Source organism: Geotrypetes seraphini, chromosome 3 (genome assembly GCF_902459505.1).
Source record: "Geotrypetes seraphini chromosome 3, aGeoSer1.1, whole genome shotgun sequence".
Classification (NCBI taxonomy): Eukaryota; Metazoa; Chordata; class Amphibia; order Gymnophiona; family Dermophiidae; genus Geotrypetes; species Geotrypetes seraphini.
In genome coordinates this window covers 271,775,553-271,795,240 of record NC_047086.1, presented here as the reverse complement: position 1 = coordinate 271,795,240, position 19,688 = coordinate 271,775,553, and the positions used below count along the sequence as shown (strand labels likewise).

The following is a 19,688-nucleotide window of genomic DNA, read 5'->3' as shown; positions in this document are numbered from 1 at the left end:
TTACAGTGCTTCGAGTGCTTCTCCCACATTATACTCTTACAGTCCAGGTGCTACTAAGGAGCAAGATTGTACTTCCTTATCGCAAGTAAAATACCAGCAAACGTATAAGTCAGTTAATGCTTTCCTTGGCTCGTAGCCCCTGTCGGGCTTGATTGCTCTCACTCTGGTCTTCACCTTTTACGAGCCTAGTTAGCTGAGCACGGCTTGCGTCCAGCCTTTCCTTCTCAGCTCTCTGCATTTGTTTAACACTTTATTAGCACCTTGTTAACTTGGCCCGCACTGCTCATGCTGTCGGGTATACAAACAATAGGAGACCGTTCTTCAGGAGTTTAACTTAGGACATGCAAACATCATATTCTCCCAGGTCCATGCCCTCTTCACTTATCTCATTACTTAGCACGCTGCCCATTTCCCATTCACACTCCCGGGAACTCTGACTTGAAGTTTCTTCACTTCTTTCTGTTTGTGCTTCCCCTCCCCCTCTCTGTACGTCTGCAAAACTATCTGCAGCTTTTCTCTGGGGAGACTTTCCCAGCCCTGCTCTTTGGGACTTGAGTTGCCAGTCACAATACCTCTCCAGGCCAGTAACACCTTTCCCTAGGTGTGGGCTTCTTGCCCTACATTCCTGCTGGGCTTGAGGCACCCTCTGTGACCTGGAACCCACGTGAGTAGTTTGGCTTCTCAACCACTCCTTCTGGTTCTCCTCTCTCCTCACTCTCGTTCCTTCTCTCGTTTCCTCCCTTTCTCCCCTGTAGTAAATTGATCTTTCCTATAAGGCCAACCCCGGGGTCTGACTCCACCCCCTTCTAAATTAGCCTCAGGTTTCTCCCTGACTTCAGGAAAGGAGTGTTAGGGGAATTCAGTGGTCTGCAGAGCCTTTCTTAATTGGCTCTTCAGCTGTGCTGGAACCTGCCTGGGCTTGCCTTCTTTTGCCTGAGCCAACTGTCCTGACTCCATGCCTGGTTTTATCCAGCCTTGTGCTGCATTCTGGGGAGTTCTAGTAGTAGTTTTCAACGTGACAGGAGCTTCCCTGTCACATACCCCCCTACTTAAACCCCTATCGGTCCTTTCTTCCTTTACACTCTTAGAGGCCTTTTCCCCTAACCCTAACGGGACTCTTCGGGTTATGGATTTCTTTACCACCCCTTCTTTCTCCTCTGTGGAGCCCCAGCCCTGCTCCCCCCGAGCAGTGACTGTATCTATCACCTCCTCTCGCAGTTCCGGAATCATCACTCGCTCACATATTAATTGAGCTATACAATCCCCTTCTTTTATACTATGTTCCTTCTCCCCTAGATTTATTACCAAAATCTTAAGGGTACCCCGATAATCGGGATCGACCACTCCAGCCCCTATGTGTATGCCCTGCCGGAGGGCCAAACCCGACCTTGGCGCAATGCGCCCATAACACTCTTCTGGGAGAGCGATCACTAAGCCCGTATCCACAACCTTCCTGCCCCCTTTTGGCACCTTTATTTCTTGGATACTGCTTAAGTCCCAGCCCACGGATACTGGCGTCACGCGGACTGGCAATTTAGCCTTGGGAGATAGACGCATCACCCTTAAAATGGGCTTCTCCCTATCTGGTGTAGCCTTGGCCAAGGAAACCTCTTTCGGTTGTCCGGGCGGACTCTTTCCTTTCTTGTCCCTACTCTGACCTACCTCTTCAGGTTTTCCTGGCGGACTCTTTCCTCTCGTGTCCCTACTCTGACCTAACTCTTCAGGTTTCTCTAGCGGACTCTTTCCTCTCTGATCCTTACCCTGACCTACCTCTTCAGGTTCTTCTGGCGGACTCTTTCCTCTCGTGTCCCTACTCTGACCTCCCTCTTCAGGTTTCTCTGGCGGACTCTTTCCTCTCTGGTCCCTATTCTGACCTACCTCTCCAGGTCTCTCTGGCGGACTCTTTCCTCTCTGGTCCCTACTTTGACCTACTTCTTCAGGTCTCCCTGGCGAACTCTTTTCTCTCGGGTCCTTACTCTGACCTCCCTCTTCAGGTCTCCCGGGCGAACTCTTTTGGCCCCTGTCTTTATGTACGCTTGCCCCTTCAGGATTAACGGACGGCCTCTCTCCGCCCCTGTCCCTACATCTCGGACACTCCTTACACCAGGTCCCTACTTCTTGGACGAGTCCGGGCCAATAGAATTTCCTTTGGATCTCTTTAATGGTCAAACCTGGGGTCAAATGGTCTAGTCCTCGGTCCCTATGGATGGACCAAAATATTTGTTTCCTAAAGCTGGCTGGTATTACTAAGCACCTTTGTGCCTTTTGGGCCCTAGGATTCCATCCTCTCCTATAGAGAAGTCCTCCTACCACCTGGAACGCACAAGCCCCCTCCCCAGCGATTTCCCACTGCTCTATAGCCGGCTCTAACGAGGGATCTTTCCTTTGTTCCCGGCTTAGAGTAGGGAATCGTTGGGCCACCTCGTAAGGCACCCAGGGTCTCCACGATAAGTGACTCCCCCCTCCCTTGCCTTGCGAGCAAGATCTTCTGTCCTCCCGCCTCTCTGCTCGGTTTTTCCTTCTTTTATGGGAGGGTTCTTCTAGGACCCCCTCTGTCAGAGGGAAGATTTGGGCTAACTGCTCCTCTTGCACTGGGGACGCCTCCACCCCTGGCATGCCAAAACACTCCCTAAAGTAGGGCCATTCCCGTCCCAGGATCACATCGTATGGGGGCCTAGGCATCAGGGCCATTTTTAGAGCATCTTTTCTCCCTTCATACTCTATCCACACCTCCTTCATTTCATAGGTTAAGGAGGTCCCATGCATGCATTGTATTTCCAACCGTCCCTGGGGTTTATCGATTTTCTGACCCCGGGCTCTTAAAACCTGATGCCATACTTTCTGGGCCAGTATGGACTGATCAGCCCCTGAGTCTATTAGGGCAACTAACGGGATTCCCTCTATTTTTATCGGAATCATCCACTCTCTCAGGGAAACCAGGGTTGTGGACCCAACCTTGTTGGTCAGGCTCCTCCTGACCGGGCATTGCACTTGCCAATGTCCCGGATGACCACAGGCCACACCATTACCAGCCCGCTTAACCCTGGCCCGTCCCTGGTACCTTCCCCCAGACCTCCTAAAACATCTGTCAAGGCCTTGTCTCACGGCTCCAGGGTTCTCCTTCGGGGCCAAACGGGTTCCCCGTGATTGGCTCCGATAGGGACCTGAGTCACTCTCTACCCATTCTAGCAACTTTGGCTTAAGTATAGGATAGCTTACTGTTGGTTCAGTACCCAAAGTACGATATGATATGTCCTCATCTATATTCATTTTATGCAGTCTTATTGGCTCCCCAAAAGGAGCGCCTACCGGCCTGACGACACCATCACCGCTGCCGGTCGCCGGTACTGCAGGCCTCTGCGCCAGGTTGCTTATGGCCTGTATCTGAGCAGTCATTTGTTGCAAAAGTTCCGTGTGCCTTGCTTGCTGCGCCTGGTGATCAGCCTTCCAAAGCTCTGCCTGCGACTGCAACATCTCCTGGAAATGCAGCTGCATACGATGCATCTCCCCTTCCAGACCAGTCCGGAACTTGGCCGCCTCCATCCTGAAATACAAACAAGAGAGAACAGGAACCCAAGTGCGGACTTTTCAAACTATGGTGTTCCCCTTCTGGTCCCCAAGCTTCTGGTCCCCCTTACCCACCAATCCACATCAGCCACCCCTAAGTACCGTTACCTTAGGGACTGATGTGTCTCAGCCTTGGGATATTAGGGCCTCCCCAGCCACTCCTGCAACCAGGAACTCCGGAACCTGGAACCGCTCCTCCGGCCTCCGCTCCACTCTCTTGCTGACGTTGGCCTCCAGATGCCTTAATGTTGCCTCTGGGTCTTTTAATCCTCAGTCTCCAAGAAAGTCCGGTTAAGAAATTTATGGCTTTTCAAAAATAAATCCAAACCACGCTCGAATTGTTCCTACATTCCACCCCACTGTGTTACAGGCGGGTGAACACAGTCCTTTCTGGCACTATTTTCCCTTGCCAAAACCAGCTGTTGCTTTGCACACAAAAAAAAACCAACCTTCGTGTTTCTGTGGTTTTGCCGTTTTTTTGTTTTTTTTTCCTCCTTGGGGTTTTCCTTTCCAGCCTCTGGGCGTACTTCCTCCACTAACCTATGGGCGGCGCGATCCCACCACTGCCACCAACTTCTTGTGGCCGGGCCCGTCCCTGAGTAAGTGGGAAACTGCGGCCCGGACCACAAGTAAGATTTTTGATACGCCTTTTATAGGGCAGTGGAAGGAAGACCCGGATACCGGATTCTTTAGAATAAAGTATCAGGTTTATTACTAACCCAAAGTTCAAAGAAAATAAAACAGCAGAAGGAAAAACATAAAACATTCACTTCAGTTGGTTACAGTGCTTCGAGTGCTTCTCCCACATTATACTCTTACAGTCCAGGTGCTACTAAGGAGCAAGATTGTACTTCCTTATCACAAGTAAAATACCAGCAAATGTATAAGTCAGTTAATGCTTTCCTTGGCTCGTAGCCCCTGCCGGGCTTGATTGCTCTCACTCTGGTCTTCACCTTTTACGAGCCTAGTTAGCTGAGCACGGCTTGCGTCCAGCCTTTCCTTCTCAGCTCTCTGCATTTGTTTAACACTTTATTAGCACCTTGTTAACTTGGCCCGCACTGCTCATGCTGTCGGGTATACAAACAATAGGAGACCGTTCCTCAGGAGTTTAACTTAGGACATGCAAACTAGAGAGCTGCACGGGAACAGAGACGACGGGAATCCCGCGGGTTCCCCCTTTGGGTCACGGGGATCCCGTGGGGACGCCCCCTAGGGTTGCGGGGATCCCGTGGGGACGCCTCCGAGGGTCGCGGGGTTCCTGCGGGGCTGGATGTACTCAGTCGCGCGGCTCTTCTCCCTACCTTCTCTGCTTGCAGCACAGAGCCAAACGGAAGTCTTCCCGACGTCAGCGCTGACGTCAGGAAGACTTCCGTTTGGCTCTGTGCTGCAGGCAATGCAGGTAAGGAGGAGAGTAGCCTCGCGGTTCGAGTGGCTACCAAGGGAGGGGGCGGTCCGCCCCGCCAAACCCCGCCCCGGTTGCAGCACAGCCGGCCAGGTCCCCTTACTTTTGTGGCACTTCCCCGACCGACCGACAACAGCCCCGGTCCGACAATCCTCCCTGCCCTGTAGCCGCGAATCCAAATTATCTTCTTACAGCAGCTGTAATAAGGTAATTTAGATTCGCAGTTAAGGGCAGGGAGGTTTGTCGGACCGGGGTTGTTGTCAGTCGGTCGGGGAAGTGCCACAAAAGTAAAGGGACCTGGCCGGCTGTGCTGCACCCGGGGCGGTAAAGAAGGAGTGGGGAGAAGGACGCTGAAAGGCCATGGGTAAGACGGGAGGGGGGGGGGAAGGACTCTGAAAGCACTTGAAGACAGAGGAGGGAGAAGGACGCTGAAAGCACATGGGGAATACAAAGGGGTGGAGAAGGACGCTGAAAGGCAATGGGAAGGGCGGGGGGGGAGGACTCTGAAAGCACTTGTGGAAGACAGAGGGGGGAGAAGGATGCTGAAAGCACATGGGGAAGACAAAGGGGTGGAGAAGGACGCTGAAAGGACATGGGGAAGACGGGGGGGGGGGTGGAGAAGGACGCTGAAAGGCCATGGGGAAGACAGAGGGGGGAGAAGGACGCTGACAGGACATGGGGAAGATGGGGGGAGAAGGACGCTGAAAGGAAATGGGGAAGAGAGAGTAGGGAGAAGACGCTGGCAGGGAAGAAGACAGATGCCAGACTATGGGGGGAGCGGAGAGAAGAAGATGGGTGCCAGACCAATTTGGAAGGGGGAAGAAAGGGAGAGGCACAGTAACAGAGCAAATGGAAGATGCAGAAGGAAGAGAGACAGTGGATGGAAGGAATTGAATGAGAACATGAGGAAAGCAGAAACCAGGCAACAAAGGTAGGAAAAGAATTATATTTCTTTTTTTTTATTTTGCTTCAGGATAAAGTAGTATATTAGTTGTGTTGATAAAAATTTATAAACATTAGAGGCTCTGGTAGAAACCCATTTGCAAAGTATGTATTCTTCCCAATTAATATTTTCAAATTAATAAAGTCTTTTTGCTTATTTGTAAATGGGTTTCTACCAGAGCCTTTAATTCAGTAGCATAATTAAATGAAATAACTATTTCTGAAGTTTATAGGGACGGGCGGGGATGGAGGGGATTCCTCGCGGGGACGGGTGGGGATGGAGGGAATCCTCACGGGGATGGGTGGGATTCCTCACGGGGACGGGTGGGGACGGGTGGGACTTTGGCGGGGACGGGTGGGGACGGGTGGGATTTCTGTCCCCGCGCAACTCTCTAATGCAAACATCATATTCTCCCAGGTCCATGCCCTCTTCACTTATCTCATTACTTAGCACGCTGCCCATTTCCCATTCACACTCCCGGGAACTCTGGCTTGAAGTTTCTTCACTTCTTTCTGTTTGTGCTTCCCCTCCCCCTCTCTGTACGTCTGCAAAACTATCTGCAGCTTTTCTCTGGGGAGACTTTCCCAGCCCTGCTCTTTGGGACTTGAGTTGCCAGTCACAATACCTCTCCAGGCCAGTAACACCTTTCCCTAGGTGTGGGCTTCTTGCCCTACGTTCCTGCTGGGCTTGAGGCACCCTCTGTGACCTGGAACCCACGTGAGTAGTTTGGCTTCTCAACCACTCCTTCTGGTTCTCCTCTCTCCTCACTCTCGTTCCTTCTCTCGTTTCCTCCCTTCCTCCCCTGTAGTAAATTGATCTTTCCTATAAGGCCAACCCCGGGGTCTGACTCCACCCCCTTCTAAATTAGCCTCAGGTTTCTCCCTGACTTCAGGAAAGGAGTGATAGGGGAAATCAGTGGTCTGCAGAGCCTTTCTTAATTGGCTCTTCAGCTGTGCTGGAACCTGCCTGGGCTTGCCTTCTTTTGCCTGAGCCAACTGTCCTGACTCCATGCCTGGTTTTATCCAGCCTTGTGCTGCATTCTGGGGAGTTCTAGTAGTAGTTTTCAACGTGACATATGTTTAGCATTTTTATTGTTGGTAGATCATTTTGACTTGGTCATTTTAAAAGTAGCTCGCAAGCCCAAAAAGTGTGGGCACCCCTGGGCTAAAGCAAGGCGACGTGCTAAATATTTAAATAGAGAACATCTTCTGGACGAACAGAGAAAGAATGTACTAGAAGAGGAGATTGAAACATGTGTTTTAAGGTTCTGCTCAAAAAGCAAGACAATAACACAAATTATTAGAAATAATTGGGACATTGTGAGATTACATCCATTGTTTGAAAATAAGAAACTTAGGGTTGCTTTTTCTAGAAATTCCAATTTAAAAGAAATTTTAAGTCCATCTATGCTTAAAACATCAAGACAAATATCATTAAGGGTCATTTCAAATGCCTTACTTGTAGTATTTGTGACATCACAATACAGACTAAGATTTTTGTTAATCCATCTGACAATATTGAGTATAATCTAAATTTTTTTACTAACTGCAGAACGACATTTGTTGTTTATGTCATTATATGCCCTTGTAAAATGCTGTATGTAGGAATGACCACTAGGGACCTGAAGACCAGGATGTTTGAACATAAATCCAATCTGAAGCGTGAGAGATGTTCAGAAGTTATAGTTGAACATTGTGTGGCACACAATCATTCATATAAAGATCTCCGCTGTCTGGTCATCGATTATGAACCCCCCAATATAAGAGGAGGTGACCGAGTGAGACGGCTCAAACAACGTGAGCTTAGATGGATTCATCGCCTAAAAACAATGCACCCTTTTTGGTCTTAATACTGTTCTGGACTGGTCAGTTTTTATTTAATATAATTCTTCTTTTGGATTCGGATCTGCTGTTTGAAAAGTATTGGGAACATTTGAACCAATCATAACAGGAGTATGTAGTAAACTCCATTGCGCATGTGCTGGCGTTCAGTTAATAAAGACGCCATTTTACTACATTGCTTTGTGTTAGTATATCTTCATCGGTAGAGCTACACGTAAGTTCTCATAGCTTAAAGAACAAGCTATTGTCTATTTATGAAATTTTATACTTCTAACCCCTTTTCCTTATGTTTTCAGCATTAGCCCGACTTAAAAAAACCCTGAAGAAGCCGCCTTGCAGCGGCGAAACGGGTTCCCGTTGGACAAAACTGAAGGGGCTATAGCGAAAGTTTAATCTATGCCGCTATCTCTTGGACATAAGCTAAAAGATAAGTGCTTCTGTCTTTTTGAATTACCATATGATTGCTATTTGCATAGAGCATTTGCACTTTAAGACTGCTATTTGCACAGAGCATTTGCACTTTAACTAGATAAGGGTGAAGTGTGTTTGTAGCCTTTTGCACAATTGAGTTTTTTTACACATGCTGCTTATAAAAATCAATAAGAAAATCAATAAGAAAAATCAATAAGAAAAGTCTAATTTATATTAAAAACTAAAAAACTAAAAAATTAAAACCTCTACACATAAAAAGAATATAATTTTAAAGTAGTAATTTATTCAAATTATTTTCTGAAGTGTACTAATCAAACACATCAATAATATGAAGGTTTTGCCACAATTCCTTAGTTGGATAATTTCATTATGATCCACGGAGTGGCAATTCTGAAATTCTTTCCTTCATGTAACTAATCTCCAGGCTGGTTAACATTTTTCGAGTATCTTGTTAATTTTGGTTAATCTTTTTTCTTATTTCTTACTCCTACTTTAAAAACCAATAGAAGAATAGAGTATAGAAGAATAAAGTTTATTATTATTATTAAGTTCTGGAATGCATTGCCACAGGTTGTGGTAAGAGTGGATAGTGTAGCTGATTTTAAGAAAGTTTGGACAATTTTCTGGAGGAAAAGTCTATAGTCTGTTATTGAGAACGACATGGGGGAAGCCACTGCTTGCCCTGGATCATTTGGCCAGGTAGTAGGGACCTGGATTGGCCATTGTGAGAACAGGCTGAGCTTGACAGACCATTGGTCTGATCCAGTAAGACTATTCTTATGTTCTTATGACAGAGTTCCCTTGGTAAACTATTCCACCAAACAGGGGCCATTGCAGAGAAGATCCTAGATCTTATTCTTTCCCCTTTCACTTCTTTAACCATTAGAATTTTCAGATGTTCTTAGCCAGGGGGCCAAGGGAGCAGATAGGTTTTAGATGTGAGGGCAATTTGTGGAGTGGTGGGATTTGCAAAGAGGACTTGAAAATAATACAGACCATAAAAAACAAACCAGACACAAAATAAAATTTTAAACCCATGACTTAATAGCCATGCATTCATCAGCAGTTCTGGTTACTGCATCTCAAAAAAGTTATAGTAGAATAGGGCAACTGAAATGAGGGAAATAAATAACTTTTATACAAAGAAAGACTAGAAAGGGCAGCAATCTTCAGCTTAGAAATTTATAAAATTCTGAGTAGAGTAGAAAAGGGAAACACAAATCATTTGTTTATTCTTTCACAAAGTACAGAAACTAGGAGACATGCCATGAAGTTATCCAGTCACATATTTAAAAAATAAAAAAAGATCACCTTTTCTTACTTATTGTACAGCTGGAATTTGTTTCTGGTGAATGCAGTAAGTTGCTGTGTTTAAAAGAGGTTTGGATCAGTTCTCAGAGGAAAAGTCCACAAACTGTTAACCACAAGGCAAACTTGAGGAAATCCACTTTTTACCACTCACAGTATGCTGCATAGAATCTATATACTTTTTGGTTTAATGCCATGTAGTTGTGACCTGGATTGGCCATTGTTGGATACAGGATACTGAAATTGATAGATATTTGATCTGAACCAGCATAACAAATCTTATGTTCTTAAAACAGCATCTTTACTGCATTAACATTTCGAGCAATGTCACTATTTTTCATCCTTAAGCAAAGATGGGAACAGATTTATTATCTAAAGTGTCCTCAAGGTGCAAACACATTTCCACTGTCTAAACTCATTTAACTGTCTATTAGCCACATCCTAGTTTCACAAGGAAGGAAAATGTATCACTGTGTCATATATTAGTCAAGTTTCCCAAATAAGCACAACTATAAATTCTGTTTTCTTATTGTACAGAAAGGGGCTTATTCTATTTCCAGACTACAATTTATTCATCTTTCCCCAGCAATGTATAAGATTACTATAAGTAGACTATCCTGGACAGATAATAAGAACATAAGAATTGCTGCAGCAGTCCGCTCACACGCAGGCCCTTAGGTCAAAGACCAGTGCTCTAAATGAGTCCAGCCTCACCTGCTTAAGTTCCAGTTTAGAAGGAACTTGTCCAACTTTGTCTTGAATCCCTGGAGGGTGTTTTCCCCTATAACAGACTCCGGAAGAGCGTTCCAGTCCAGCCCGGCACGAGAAAGAAGGAGGATCTCCCTCGCACCGCCCAGCACAGCCCAGCCCAGCAACAACGAGGGAGGATCTTCGGGCACTGGCACTGGCACGTCCTGTGCATTGGTGCTGGTGCCGGTGCCCAATCGGGTAAGACATGTTTTGCGGTGCTGGGGGGGATGTAGGATCGCGGGGGAAGGGATTGACGCGAGCGGGGGGGAGGATGCCGGATCGGAATGAAAAAAAAAAATTGTACAACGCGCTCACGCGTATAACACGCAAGGTTATGCACGGTTTGTAAAAATCGTGTATAACGCACGCGTTATATGCGTGAAAATACGGTAATCAACCACATAAATAGAACCACATAAAAATCAGTCCGAGTATTGCACTTAACTGGCTATGTGTTAGCTGGCTCTGAAACCCTGGAAATTAAATGTCAGCGCCCAGACCTGGCCCAACATTGAATATCTGTGTTTAATGCCAAAGGTTGTCAGCAAAATGCCTATCACTGATGGCTGAATATCGGGCTCATGGATTTTCTTGCTGTCCTGACCTATTTAAGTTATTGTTGGATGAATCTTTCATCAATCAATCAATTGATCATATAAATGACCACCACAGATCTGCCTTTGGCCTTTAGCAATACCTTCAGCAGAATAAATATAAAACTCATTACTTTGCAACAGTGGCATACCTAGGGTATGTGACACCCAGGGCCCATCATTTTTTGACAACTCCCCCGCCCATAATTTTTGACACTCCCCGGCCCATCATTTTTGACACCCCCAAGCCCATCATTTTTTGACACCCCTCCCTCCAACCTGCCTTTGGTACGCCACTGCCACAGGGTAAGAGCAACTCTCCAAAACTTTACTACAAATGCTTTTATACTACAAGGACATACAAAGGCTGGAGCACAAGTGCTTACAGAATTTGCCCAATTTGCTTTGGAGAGTTTTTTTATTTTTTAATTCAGTATCCAGTACAGAAAATCTCCCAGAAAGCAGGGATATGAAAATACAGGTCAGTAACAATGCCCGAGTAAAATACCTAATACAGTATTAAAGCATAAGGCACAAAACCCTCAAGTCAACCACCACCAAATACAAACTACCTCTTAAGTAGTACAGACTGATGCAAATGATACATTTGCTCTGTTTGTCACAAGGTGAGGAGAATGATTCACTTTTATTGATTGGAGTTGTGAACCTATAACTTTTGCATGGGAGTTTGATTTGCCCAGTTTTTTCCCCCTGGCTAGCAACAGTCATTAGTCTGACTCTGCTGATTACATTTTGGTGGTTTGCTGCAGGCTTGTGATCTATTGCACAGTTCTTCAACTGCCGGTCCACGGACCGGTGTCGGTCCGCAGGAAATTTTTGCCGGTCCGCACAGGGCCGGCAAGATTGACTCACTTCAACTTCCTGCCGGTCTGCGCAGGGCCGGCAAGATCAACATCTAAAGTCTGCGCTGGGCCGGAGAGATCTTGGTGAGCCTCAGACAGTGGCTTTCTCCCCTCTCTGCAGCTTTCCTTTACTTCCCAGCGCAGCGATTAACGAAGGCAGCCTCGGGGCTTTTGCTGAGTCGTGGCTGCCTCTGATGATACAACTTCCTCTTTCCTCAGAGGCGGCGCGACCCAACAAAGGACCCGAGGCTGCCTTCGTGAATCGCTGTGCTGGGAAGTAAGAAGAGCTGCTGGGAGGGGAGAAAGCCACTATCAGAGTCTGGGAAGCTGCTGGGCAGGGGAAAAAAGGGACAGCTGCTACTGGAGAGGGAGAAGGAGAGATGCTGCTGGAAGGGGAGGAGGGAAATGAATCTGGGAAGCTGCTGGGCAAGGAAAAAAAGGGACAGCTGCTACTGGAGAGGGAGAAGGAGAGATGCTGCTGGGAGGGGAGGAGGGAAAGGAATCTGGGAAGCTGCTGGGCAAGGAAAAAAAGGGACAGCTGCTACTGGAGAGGGAGAAGGAGAGATGCTGCTGGGAGGGGAGGAGGGAAAGGAATCTGGGAAGCTGCTGGGCAAGGAAAAAATGGACAGCTGCTACTGGAGAGGGAGAAGGAGAGATGCTACTGGGAGGGGAGGGAAGAGAATTACTGCTGGACAGGAGGAGAAGGGAAGGGAGAATGAAAAAAGGAAGGAAACAGCTGGCAGAGAGATTAGAGGAGGGGAAGGGGAGACACAGGCATGAGAAAGTAGAGAGATTGATGATAGGAAGGGGTCAGCAGAAAAATAAGCAGAGAGGGACAACGATGATAGATCTGGTGTAGGAGAGATAAAAATGAAGAGAGCAGTGAAGCTGGAATGAATCATGTAAAAAGGAGAGAGGGGGCACAAGCTGGATGGAAAGGGGAGAGGGGCATAGAAAGAAGACAGATACCATATGGAAGGGGGAGAGGACAGACAGTGGATGGAAGGGGCAGATGCTGGATTGAAGAGACAGAGAGATCAGGCGCTGGAAGGAAGAGCGTGAAAAGAAGATTGAAAGCAGAAACCAGAGACAACAAAAGGTAGAAAAAAATAATTTTATTTCTATTTTGTGATTAGAATATATCAGATTTGAAATATATATCCTGCTAGAGCTAGTGTTAGACATAACTGGGGACTGCAAAACCCAGGCAGTGCTTCTTTAGCTTCCAGCTGGCTTAGGGCGCTCTCTGACCAGGGGGCAGTTGCCCTAGTTGCACTCCCCTAAAACTATTCCTGTCATGTGTGACTGCAGTATTCTGTTAGCATGAAATTTCTGTGTAGCATTCTGTAATAATTTGGCTTGTTCAGTTTTCTTGATAGTAGAGGGGATATATGTGAAGGAGAGGGGAGACAGGGGTTTTGTTGATCCTGCTCTGAATTATTTGTATTTATAAAATGACAATTGTACAGAATATTGTTTCTTTTTATACTTTAATAAAATACATTCAATATAAAATCATAACTGAGGCTTGTGTGGATGGGATCAGATGATTTGTGGGGACCGACTCGCGGAGATGGGGCGGAAACGGGTTTTTTAAATTTTAGTCCTAGTAGTTTGCCGGTCCACAAAATAATTCTTTTTTTTCTGCCGGTCCACGGGTGTAAAAAGGTTGAAGAACACTGATCTATTGGGCAAGTAGCATACCTGGCTGCCTTTACTGTGCTGTGCCAGAACTTTTTACATTACCTGCAAAGTTTTTCAAAGTGTCTTCATTTTTCGAAATCCCCTTTTGCTTCAGTCTCTGCACTCCATTTAGGGGCTTGCAAACACGTTTTACCATCCATACAACGTCAAGCCACAGCCCCCTGCTGATAGGTCACCAGGCTGCCCCCCGAAGAGCCGCTCTCCTTCATTTGCATTCCACCCATGGACAGAGCAGCCAAGTTCAAAAACGTGTCCTGTACTGGCATCCTGCCTACTTATACTACAGCCCACAACCATGTGGCGTGGTGCTCCCGCTGGAAGGCAAATTTTTATTTAGGATGGGAAGATCAACTATATAAAAAACAAACAAATACCCAAACCAGTACAGCTAGACTGCAGAGATACCTCTTCACATTCACTCGGAGACCGGTCTCCCTTCCCCGTGGTCTACCATCTCTCCTCACCCTCTTCCTAGTTCCAACATAGCTATCTCCATATCCGCGACATAGCACCTCTCCCTGAAAAAACCCTCCCCATACTACCGTCAAATTAATACCTGAGGTCACCCACCAACAATCTTGCAGGGTGACCCGTCAAAAGTGTCTCAACAATCGCGTGCCGACCTGTTCTTTGCTGACACAACCCCTTCCCCTTGGATGTGTCCCGCCTTAATCGGAAGCGGAAGTTGCGCTAGAGCAGGTCAAAGCAGCAGTTGGCTTCTAGGAGGTGACATCTTGAGTGGATGAGTGTGCGCAGAAAAACGTAGCAAGCGGATTGATACATCTCTGGAAGTTGCAGGAGATTCAAATAAAATTATATTTTTAGTTTGCTTTCATATTAACGTACATAGTAACATAGTAGATGACGGCAGATAAACCCCCGAATGGTCCATCCAGTCTGCCCAACCTGATTCAATTTAAATTTTTTAATTTTTTCTTCTTAGCTATTTCTGAGCAAGAATCCAAAGCTTTACCCTGTATTGTGCTTGGGTTCCAACTGCCGAAATCTCTTTTAAGACTTACTCCAGCCCATCTACACCCTCCCAGCCATTGAAGCCCTACCCAGCCCATCCTCCACCAAACGGCCATATACAGACACAGACCGTGCAAGTCTGCCCATTACTGGCCTTAGTTCAATATTTAATATTATTTTCTGATTCTAAATCCTCTATGTTCATCCCATGCTTTTTAGAACTCAGTCACAGTTTTACTCTCCACCACCTCTCTCGGGAGCACATTCCAGGCATCCACTACCCTCTCCGTAAAGTAGAATTTCCTAACATTGCCCCTGAATCTACCACCCCTCAACCTCAAATTATGTTCTCTGGTTTTACCATTTTCCTTTCTCTGGAAAATATTTTGTTCTATGTTAATACCCTTCAAGTATTTGAACGTCTGAATCATATCTCCCCTGTCTCTCCTTTCCTCTAGGGTATACATATTCAGGGCTTCCAGTCTTTCCTCATACGTCTTCTAGCGCAAGCCTCCTATCATTTTCGTTGCCCTCCTCTGGACCGCCTCAAGTCTTCTTACGTCCTTCGCCAGATACGGTCTCCAAAACTGAACACAATACTCCAAGTGGGGCCTAACCAATGACCTGTAAAGGGGCATCAACACCTTCTTCCTTCTACTGACTACGCTTCTCTTTATACAGCCCAGCATCCTTCTGGCAGCAGCCACTGCCTTGTCACACTGTTTTTTCGCCTTTAGATCTTCGGACACTATCACCCCAAGGTCCCTCTCCCTGTACATGCATATCAGCTTCTCTCCTCCCAGCATATACGGTTCCTTCCTATTATTAATCCCCAAATGCATTACTCTGCATTTCTCTGCATTGAATTTTAGTTGCCAGGCATTAGACCATTCCTCTAACTTTTGAAGATCCTTTTTCATATTTTCCATTCCCACTTCGGTGTCTACTCTGTTACAAATCTTTTTCCTTCTAACCCTTCAGCAATGTCACTCACAAACATATTGAACAGGATTGGTCCCAGCACCGATCCCTGAGGGACTCCACAACTCACCTTTCCTTCCTTCGAGTGACTTCCATTAACCACCACCCTCTGGCATCTGTCCAACAGCCAGTTTCTGACCCAGTTCACCACTTTGGGTCCTAACTTCAGCCCTTCAAGTTTGTTCAACAGCCTCCTATGAGGAACTGTATCAAAGGCTTTGCTGAAATCCAAGTAAATTACATCTAGCATATGTCCTCGATCCAGCTCTCTGGTCACCCAATCAAAAAATTCAATCAGGTTCGTTTGGCACGATTTACCTTTTGTAAAGCCATGTTGCCTCGGATCCTGTAACCCATTAGATTCAAGGAAGTTCTTTCTTTCAGCAACACTTCCATTATTTTACCAACAACTGAAGTGAGGCTCACCGGCCTGTAGTTTCCTGCTTCATCCCTGTGACCACTTTTATGAATAGGGACCACATCCGCTCTCCTCCAATCCCCAGGAATCACTCCCGTCTCCAGAGATTTGTTGAACAAGTCTTTAATAGGACTCGCCAGAACCTCTCTGAGCTCCCTTAGTATCCTGGGATGGATCCCGTCTGGTCCCATCGCTTTGTCCACCTTCAGTTTTTCAAGTTGCTCATAAACACCCTCCTCCGTGAACGGTGCAGAATCTACTCCATTTTCTCGTGTAACTTTGCTAGAAAATCTCGGTCCTTCTCCAGGATTTTCTTCTGTGAACACAGAACAGAAGTATTTGTTTATCACATTTGCTTTCTCCTCATCACTCTCCACATATTGGTTCCCAGCATCTTTTAGCCTAGCAATTCCATTTTTCATCTTCCTCCTTTCATTAATATATCTGAAAAAATTTTTGTCTCCCTTTTTTACATTTTTAGCCATTTGTTCTTCCGCCTGTGCTTTCGACAGACGTATCTCTCTCTTGGCTTCTTTCAGTTTCACCCTGTAGTCCTTTCTGCTCTCCTCTTTTTGGGTTTTTTTATATTTCACGAACGCCAACTCTTTCGCCTTTATTTTCTCAGCCACTAGGTTGGAGAACCATATCGGCTTCCTTTTTCTCTTGTTTTTATTGATTTTCTTCACATAAAGTTCCTAGCCATTTTTATCGCTCCTTTCAGCTTAGACCACTGTCTTTCCACTTCTCTTATATCCTCCCATCCTAACAGCTCTTTCTTCAGGTACTCTCCCATTGCATTAAAGTCCGTACGTTTGAAATCTAGGACTTTAAGTATCGTGCGGCCGCTCTCCACTTTAGCCGTTATATCAAACCAAACCATTTGATGATCACTACTTCCCAGGTAAGCACCCACTCGAACATTAGAGATACTCTCTCCATTTGTGAGGACCAGATCCAATATCGCTTTTTCCCTTGTGGGTTCCGTCACCATTTGTCTGAGCAGAGCCTCTTGAAAGGCATCCACAATCTCCCTACTTCTTTCCGATTCTGCAGACGGAACATTCCAGTCCGCATCCGGCAGGTTGAAATCTCCCAACAGCAGAACCTCTTTCCTTCCAAACTTTTGGATATCCACAATCAGATCCTTATCAATTTGCTGCGATTGAGTCGGAGGTCTGTAGACTACACCCACATAGATAGAAGTTCCATCTTCTCTTTTCAGAGCGATCCATATCGCTTCTTCCTCTCCCCAGGTCCCTTGCATTTCCGTTGCTTGGATATTGATCTTTACATAGAGAGCTACTCCTCCACCTTTTTGGCCATCTCTGTCCTTCCTAAAAAGATTATATCCCGGTATGTTTGCATCCCATCCATGTGATTCACTGAACCATGTCTATGTGATAGCGACAATATCTAGATCTGCCTCTAACATCAGGGCTTGCAGATCATGAACTTTGTTGCTTAAACTGCGAGCATTTATGGTCATCGCTTTCCAGCTATTTTTCAGCGATAATCTCCTTTTTCGTATGGATTTTTGTTTCATTTCACTTTCCGTTGCAATACTAAGAAATTAGTTGCTGATATTGCTTATGTTGCAGTTTTTTACTACTATCACATCTTTTCTTTTTCCGGGGGTGGTCTCTATAATTGTCTTTAATACATACACCACCCCCACCTTCTAGTTTAAATGCCTAGAAAAATATTGTCTAAATTTCTCTGCAAGGTTTCTTTTTCCTGCTGTAGTAATATGTAGCCCATCAGTGCAATATAGCTTCTTGTCCTTCCATGTATTTCCCCATCCTCCTATGTACCTGAAGCCTTCTTGATGACACCAGGCTTTGAGCCATCTATTAAAGTCCTCTGTGTTTTTCACTCTTTGCTCTCCCTTTGCATATGCAGGCAGTATTTCAGAAAAAGCTAAAGTCTTTACAAAAGGTTTCACGCCCTCACCAATCTCCCGAAAAGCTTTCTGTGCTGCAAGTGTGGAGTTATTGGCCAGGTCATTTGTTCCCAGATGGATAACAACATCAGTGTTAAAATCCTTAGTTTCTTCCTTAATTATAGTCTATATTTGCCTGGAACTCCTGGTAGCTGAGGATCCTGGAAGACATTTCACTATTTTGGTCTCCTCGCCTTGTGTTCCAAGGTTAATGCCTCTGATGATGGAATCCCCCAACAGTAATAGTTTTCTGTTTTTGGCCTTTTTATTTGTGCTTAGGTTGCGCTTGTTCTCTTGAGTTACCTTAATTGGTTCCAGTCCCACCTCCCTTCTGTTTTCTTGAGTATCGCAGTGCACTAGTGGAGCGAAGGAATTCTGTAGAGGTAATATTTGTGAAGGTGGATGTTTCTGTGTTACATGTCGCAGTCTTCCTGAGCCTACTGTGACCCATTTATTCCTGGGCTGTTTTATTCTTTGAGGTAGAGGTGGTAAATTGGTATGATTTTGTGGAGTGATGGAAGCTGCTTTAATTGTATTCAATTCCTGTTTAAGTTTACAGAGCTCCTCCTTAATACTAGCAAGTTGAAGACAGATGGGGCAAGTCTTAAGCCTCCAAATAGTGTGTCTTGGAATTAAAGCACCACAGTGATTGCATAGAATAAAGGTCATCTTGATTGATTGTGAAGTGACTTGATTTGAGTAGTCCTGATTATTTGGGTCTCTATATAAGAAAAGTGGTCCCTGGGGTTGGTGGAATTATAAGTCTTACCCTTCAAGTACAATACATACGAATCATGTACTTCTTGGAGCTTTATATTTCTTTTCACTTTTAATTTAATTTTAATGCATATACGAATGTTATAAGGACTCGGCCGGCTGTGCACCCGGGGTGGTCGCCCCCCCCGCCCCTGGTACACCACTGCAAAGTGTAAAGATATTACGTACCTTAAGGAAATTCTGCAAAGCCTCCTGTACAGTTGCAGAAGGTGGACTCCCAAACAGAGTAGTTGCTATCTTCCGCTCAATCCATGACAGTTGAGAAACCTGCAATAAAATAACAGAAGGTGTATTTGATTAAGAGATCACAAGAATATGTGGTGCCCTTTTTATTTAGAATATAGAGGACAGGGGAGATAAGATAGTATGAAGCATGGAAACTAGTGCTGCCCGATTCAGGAAAAAAACATTTTGATTCAGCCTATTGAATCGATTTTTTTGATTCAATTCGATTCGATTCGATTTTAATGCCCAATTGGATGTTTTTTTTTCCAAACATCCTGGTGGGTTTATTTTATAGCCTCTTCACCCCCTTTTCCCTCTCCTACCCACACTGGTCCTGTGGTGTAAACAAAATAAACAAACAAAAAATACTTTTCCTCTCTCTGTTAAATCCTAGCTCACATTCGCGGTCTAACACCAGCTCTGGAAGGATACACATTTCAAATCTGACATATTGTAATCACAAAACAGAAAATACAATTATTTTTCCTACCTTTTGTTGTCTGGTCATTTTTCAAATCATGTTGGTCTGGTTGTCTTCTGACCAGGCTCTCCTTCTTTCTCCGTGCTAACCATCCATCTTCCATCTCTGCCCTCCCCTTCTGTTTCCCTTTCCTCCCCTGGAGGTCTGGTTCCTTTTGTTCATCTCCATCTCCCTGTAGCTGCAGCAATGGACCCTACCATCTACCATCTCTCCTTTTCTCAACTATCCTTTCATCCAGCATCTCTCTTCTGTGTCCCTGTCCCTATTCTCCTCTCCAGTACTGTCCCCCCTGTGTCCCTGTTCCTATGCCCCTCCATGCCCAGCATCTTATCGCTCTCCGTATCAAGCTTCTTCTTTCTCTCTTCCTTACCTCCTGTATCCCCTTCCCCAGGTACAGGCTTTCTCCTACTATCTCTCCTGCCATCCTGCACCCTGCCAACCTACTTTGGAGCAGTATCTGTCCCTCTTGTACCCTTCCCCTTGTGGTCTTGC

General features: G+C 45.7%; 1 protein-coding gene across 7 annotated transcripts in view; it reads right to left on the bottom strand.

The window, feature by feature from the left end:
* RMDN2 (regulator of microtubule dynamics 2) overlaps positions 1–19,688 on the bottom strand; it is a 384,366-nt gene that overhangs the window by 95,431 nt on the left and 269,247 nt on the right. For 6 of the 7 annotated variants that reach the window (XM_033936827.1, XM_033936826.1, XM_033936825.1 and 3 more), the window contains one exon: positions 18,659–18,757. The exons of the other annotated variant lie outside the window; for it this stretch is intronic. In XM_033936827.1, coding sequence (XP_033792718.1) covers positions 18,659–18,757 — 99 coding nt within the window. The remainder of the gene's footprint in view (positions 1–18,658; positions 18,758–19,688) is intronic. 7 annotated transcript variants of the gene reach the window in all.